We start from the raw sequence: 6,661 nt of genomic DNA, 5'->3' as shown, positions 1-6,661 counted from the left end.
GTTCACAATATGGAAGTAAATCGAAGGTAATAAATTCATATCAAACCTATAAAAAATCGAACCTATTAAAGAGTACTTAGATGATGAAAAACTTACAAAAAACCTACAAAAAATTGATCTGTAATTTCCTACATAAATCCATACCGATGATAGTTGGCAGTTGGGTGCCACGCATAACTCATTTTGACTTGAGGTTGTAGTGGGTTTGTCCTGATGCTGATAGTGAGAGTAGTCAATCTTCTCCTAAACTTTTTGTCATTAAAAAAAAATATATATTCATCGTCCATTCCTTACTCTATTAATAATTATATGTATATTAAAAAAAAGTATATGATGACAGTTTAGGAGTGCGAATATCAAATTCCCAAAGATAAAATAGTGTATTATTGTTTTCTACTGTTCACCGTAACGTAGCTTTTTCTTTTTCATATGAAGTTTTTAACGATCATCAAATATTCAAAAGCATATCCTGTAAAATGTTACATTTGTGGATGATCTCCCTTCCCAGAGTCACCGTCCTAGATGGATACTGCCATAGATCTGATAAATAATAACTCCACAGCTTTCTTAGGCGCGTCAATTGGTGCGTGCAAGATTCAGACTTCTGTTATCTTTCTCAGCTGCAAATAAATAAATATGTTTATTTATTACCCTTGCATCACCTTATTTCCTTTTCTTTACTCCAACTCCTCTCTCTCTCTCTCTCTCTCTCTGTGACCAATTTCTCACTTGTTTCTTGTTGTTTACTGCTGCACAAGAGAACCAATTTCTGACTTTTTATTCACCAACCCATCTCTCTGTTTCTCAATCTTCGCTGTTTGAAGTCGTATATATTGATTATGCACAATTTTGGGGATGAATTCACAATAGAAAGCTACAGAATCCCATGGCTTGTATGGATCCAGGTGATGGTGATGATCCTCCTCCTCATTCTTCTCTTCTGCTTCAGCATCTTAGTCTTAGATCTCGATGACCACAGCAACACCACCACCACCAGCAACAACAAGCCTTCATCTTCTTCCACTAGCCGCTTAGTTGGTGATGATCTTCCCAAGCACAACACCTCAACCACAGCTTTTACACACCGCTTGCAAAATACCCAGGTACCGATTTCCTCACACCCCTCTGTTTTCTTACTGTTTTACATGATTTCTCTCTCCTTTTTGCTTATTGATTTCGTCTGTAGGTAGATGTGGAATGTGTTTGGCAGCTAGGAAAATGTGGAAAAGAATCTAAGAAAGAAAGAAAGACAGAAATGAATAAATAGTTTCCTGAATTCCCAGTCCTACTAATTATATTTGTGTTCGTTTTGGTTTTAGTTGTACTTGTTTCCAAATTTTTTTTTTTTTTTATACAAGCAAAGCAATAGTGGGGAGGGAGATTTCAACCCTTTGTCGCTTTTAATCGCTTGAGTTACAAGTGCTTTTGTTTTAGTCGTTTAAAGCAAAGCTACAATGACCCGAAATTTGGTTTCCTTTTTTTCGATGTCTGGGTCATCTTTGGAAGGCGGGGATGGGGGATTGGTGGGGTTTGGGGGTTGTGGGTTGTGGGTTCAGCAGCATTTCCTTACCCACTTTAAATTTGTTTGTAGAAGTTCTTGCCCATTGACCTAATATCAATTGTGCAATAATTGCCTAATTTCATATTTCATCTATAACGGAATTATTTGCCCATAATTTGTCAAAAATAAAAGGTAAAGAGAACCTCCCTCTAACGTTGTGGAAGATGTTGAAGAATATAAACTCCCACATCGAAAACTTAACTAAATAAATTACAACATATAATGAATTGGGGTGCCTCTTTTGTTCCTTTTGTTGAACAACTGGAACGCATGCTTTCCGTCTTCAAGTCTGAGAGTAGTGTCTTTTTCGTGGAAATTCCATTTTGTGCAAATTGAGTGATTTTGTGGTAAAACCCTTGTACCAATTAACATACTCCAAAGTCCAAGTGTTTTTTTCTTTTTCTGGTAGAACCCTTAGATTTTTTCATCTTTAATTTGAAATACCCTCGTTGCCCTTGTTTAGAAAAAAACAACCACATTACCTTTTCATTCTAAAATTGCTTTAACCTCATTTATATTATTTTTATTTTTATTCTAGGCCAATAGAAAATTTCATATGACAATGTTTTGTTCATTGTTTTTGCTGACTAGTTAAGCATGTTTAATGATAACACCTGCTGTTGTAATTAGAATTAGGCAATGTATAATTATACGTACACAAATGTGAGCTTGTAAGATCTTGGCAGGTAGAAGAAAGCATAAAAGGGGAGATAGTAGCAAGCACAACAAGTAGAATAATGAGAGGAGAGGACTTGTTAGAAATGGAGGCCCCTACAGCATTCCATCTATATTTCCACCCTTGCTATTATTTTAGGCTGGCCAGACTTGCATTTCTTAAATGTCTGGGCTTGGACTTTGCCTCTGAGAGTTCTTCAACCCCACAAAGAGGAAAAAGAAGAGAAAGTTGACGTGAATTCTCCCCCCAAGGGTTGCCTAGTTTAGGTTGTAACTTGTAAGGGGTGAAGCAAAGATCACCAACAAGTACACTTGTAGCAGAAACCAATTATGGACTCGTGGGGTGTGAGAAAATATTGTATGGTACTGGAATACGGCAAGGTAATATAAGGTGTAGGAGCTCATCTCCAAGCCCGGTACTGTTCTGCAGCACCAATTTATTCACCACATTGTAAAAATACCACATTGATTGAGAACGGTATTTGAGTGATTGTAGGAGATTGTAGGAGAGGACCATTGAACAAAGGACTCAGACATTGTTTGAAAAGAAAATTTAGTTGTATTTAACCATATAAATCTGCAATGAAAATGATTTTAGTTACGGTAGTATTAGAGTTTACTTTTGAATTTGCACTAACATTAGGTGTGCCTAATTTGGATCCTAATTGTGGGACCTAAGAACTAATCTTTTGAAATTTACATGCATTAACATCATGCACATGTTGTAAGAGTTTTCAGGTTCGATTCATTAGTATATGGTCATGTTGTGTGCTGTTCATAGGTAAACACATGATATATGAATAAGTAAAATACTATTTTCCACCTTAAAGAAAATTGAAGAGAGATGTCATCTCAATTTATTGAAATCCATGGGCGTGGTCGAGGATGTCTAGTATGTGGGCCTGAATCAAACAACACTCCGAATTAAAAAATAAAAGTTATCGATGTGAAATTGGTTGTAAATGTGGCTCATTAAAGAATGGCTTTACGTGAGGGGGAGTGTTGAAGAATATGAAGTTGCATATCGAAAATTTAACAAAATAAAATATAACATATAATAAATAGTTCCACTACTAATAACATCGAGATTTTTTGTATAAAACCTCACACCGTATATGTGGGTTGTTAAGTTTAAAACAATATCGATGTTGCTAATAGTGAGTCGTGGATCCATCCCTCTGAAATCTTAACAGGCGTAAAGGATTGTAGTTTCTTTTATTTCTTCTTTTTTCGAAAGTTTTTTTTTTTTAATTATTTGAAACCTATTGCAATACCTTTACCTAGGGTTTGTCACGGGCCGAGCCAGTCAGAATATTTTTTGTTCTGGTCGAGTTTTACATTTTTTTTTAAATTTTTTCGAGCAAGGCTATGGGCAGGCCTAGACGGGAATTGAAGAGGAGAAACTGATATTTCCATTGTTTGGCAACTTAAACATGAAAAATCTTGAAAATTAGGGATCAAGATTCCTTAATTTAATTTCCACCAAAATATTCATTATTTTGCAATTTCTATTGAATATGAATTTGTTTTCACTATCATTTATGTCATTCACAAAATTTGACATACATAAATCCAAACATTGAAATTTTTAATTGACTGAAATTTAAACGACAGATATCTAAGTTTCTCATTTAATAATTCTCTGCAATTTTCAATTCCTTCATCCAAATAGAGGGTTAGAGTAGTCATGTGATCTCTCTCTCTCTCTCTCTCTCTCTCTCTCTCTCTCTCTCCCCCCAACCCTAACTGCCCTTCCCCCAAAACTTTTCTTAGTGTCGCAGCCCCGTTTGAGTTGAGAGAAGGTCATTGTTCCTCCTCCCCTCCCCTCTATTTCCTTCTTTGCTTTCTTGCTCCCATGTCAGCTAATATTCTATCTTTCTCCTATGTGAGAGTTTCCTCTCTCTTTGTGAGAGTTTTATTTTGTTATTTTTGTTTTTTCATAGTTGTCCACCCTCTATTTTCTCTGAATCACAACCCCACTATTTTATTTTGTTGTTTTTGTTTTTTCATGGTTGTCCATCTTTGTTTTCCCTCAGTCACAACCCCACTGTCACATCCATGCCTTTGAACCTCCCCTAGCTATTGAGTGTTCAACTAACTTCTCCTCCCTTTGAGCCTTTCCAACGGGCAGCTGAGCCCAAGGCTGGGGGGAAAAAAAATTCGTTCCAGCGGTCAGCCTAAGCCCGGGGGGAGTGGGTCTCACCAACTCAGGCCAGCCCGAAGGCCAGTTCAGCCCGAGGTGATGCCTGCGGGCGGTGACGTCAGTGCTTGCGTCACGCTGACGTCAGCGAGCTCGTCTGCACGCGCCAACGGTAAAAAAAATTTGAACCTGCTCGCGCTGACGTCAGTGCGACGCCAGCTCCAACGGGAAGATACCACATGTCGCACCCTCAGCGCTCCGATCAGCTTCTCCTAAATCCAATCTAATGGCTGGCATTTTTTGGGCAATAAAATTATGAAAAAAAAATCGACTAAAAAATTCAAATTTTTTTTTTCTATAAATACCTATCAATACCATTCACTTTCAACACCAATCCTCATACATTTCATTATACTTATACTATTATTCACTCTTTACTCAACATTTTCCTCTTTTTCACCTTGTATTTTTATTTCATATTTTTATGGCTTCTTCTATCGAAATCGGAGGGGCTTGGAGCACTATGGAAGATGTTTCCTTGTTTGAGGCTTGGCTCCAAATTTGTCATTGTCCCGTGTCCGGCAATGAGATGAAATTTTTTCATATGTGGAAAAAAATTTCATGCCGAATTTTGTGAAAAAATTCCGGGGTCTACTCGTACGGAGATGACATTATCTAGTAGGTGGAAAATTCTCAATAAAGAGTTGGGAAAATGGAGAGATGCCCTGGCAAAAGCGATGGACAACTATAGAAGCGGGGAAAATCGTACTAACAAGGTAAGTATTTTATAATTTTTGTTTTATTAAGTTTAATCTCCTAATATATATATTTTGTTAATATTTATTGCATTTTCAATATTTTGTTAATATTTCTTGCATTTTAAATATTTTGTTAATATTTCTTGCATTTTCAATATTTTGTTAATATTTCTTGCATTTTCAATATGTTGTTAATATTTCTTGCATTTCCAATTGTTTCTTAATTTTCTTGCATTTCTAATTTATTTGTAAGGTTAATTGCATTTCCATTATTATTTTTTTTTGTTACTTGCATATCCAATATATTTTAAATATTTATTGCATTTCCATTTTTTTGTTAAATAGATGATTCAAGCACAAATGTGGTTCGGTGCAACCAGGGGTGGCAAAAAAAGTTTCAACCATCATGAATGTTAGGAGGTGGTGAAATATTGCAAACGCTTCATAATTATTCCGACGGGTCCCGCTGTTGTGTTAAATGAGACGCCACTCCGTGATTCAATGACATTGGATTCACCTCTTGATTCCCCTATGAGTCAAGACTCACCCATCGAAAAGGAGCCGAGGCCATTGGCTGAAAGGCCGCGAAGGCAAAGAAAGCAGGTAATTCAAGCAATAATAATTCAATGTTTTTGGAGAAAATTGCAAGGCAAAACGGCATAAGAATTGAAATGGAGCATAAACGCCAGGATAACGAGTTTGCCCTTCAAGCCGAGTATGCACGAGAAATGGAGTATTTGTGACAGGACCCGATCCCAATTCCACTTTGGAATTCGAACCAAGCCCTGTGCGTGTTTGACATCTGGCAGCTGTCGGGCACAAATGACCATTTTACCCCTCCTGCTACAGTTGCTAGGAAAATTTTCTTTGGACTTCTGCCGAAAATTTGGCAGAGTCTCCCATGTATTTTGACCAAATCCAAATTTTTCCACCTGTTAAACAAACCAATAATTCTTCACCAACTGCCAGAATAGTCAATCAAACATTCACCAGTTCAAGTTTTCTACTAAAACTAGATATCATAGCATTTTCTACTACTTTACAAGGTTTCAAGAACTTTTAGGATAAAACCCTACGTTTCTCGGCGGTGCAGAAGCTGGTAGTGGCCCGGTGGTGGATGCCTGCACACATCTACGGCCTGGGGGCGAAAAACAAGTCGAAAATGTGAGTGGACAAAAAGAATGTTCTCAAACTAGTTTATAAACATAATAACCCCCGTAGTCAAAATAATTATGTATGTAAATCTAAAGTTCATCGGCAATCAAATATATAAAGCATGTAAATCAACAAGTATACGTATATGTATATATACATATATAGATATAAAACGGCACAAATGTTAAGAAAACTGATATAAAATTTTCTGAAAACAATAATTTCAAAAAACACTGAAATTCCTTTGAAAGTACCACCTAGAAGTACCCCTGTAAATCCGTCAATTCCCCTGGCAGGTCTCGGATGACACGCAGTCTATCCGAGCCGCAAACTGGCAGGATACATGGGACTATGGTCAGCCTGATCTGTCGG

At 36.9% G+C, this 6,661-nt stretch overlaps 1 protein-coding gene across 1 annotated transcript; it reads left to right on the top strand.

The window, feature by feature from the left end:
* Positions 1 to 460: 460 nt before the first annotated feature.
* Positions 461 to 2,766, top strand: LOC117631459. Its single transcript, XM_034364618.1, has 2 exons — positions 461 to 1,103; positions 2,248 to 2,766. The coding sequence occupies exons 1-2, from the start codon at positions 840 to 842 to the stop codon at positions 2,467 to 2,469; spliced, it is 486 nt and encodes a 161-aa protein (XP_034220509.1). The 5' UTR covers positions 461 to 839; the 3' UTR covers positions 2,470 to 2,766.
* The last annotated feature ends 3,895 nt before the right edge of the window (positions 2,767 to 6,661 follow it).

Source organism: Prunus dulcis, chromosome 6 (genome assembly GCF_902201215.1).
Source record: "Prunus dulcis chromosome 6, ALMONDv2, whole genome shotgun sequence".
Taxonomy (NCBI): Eukaryota; Viridiplantae; Streptophyta; class Magnoliopsida; order Rosales; family Rosaceae; genus Prunus; species Prunus dulcis.
The sequence above is the reverse complement of the archived record's forward strand: the minus strand, read 5'-3'. Positions and strand labels throughout refer to the sequence as shown.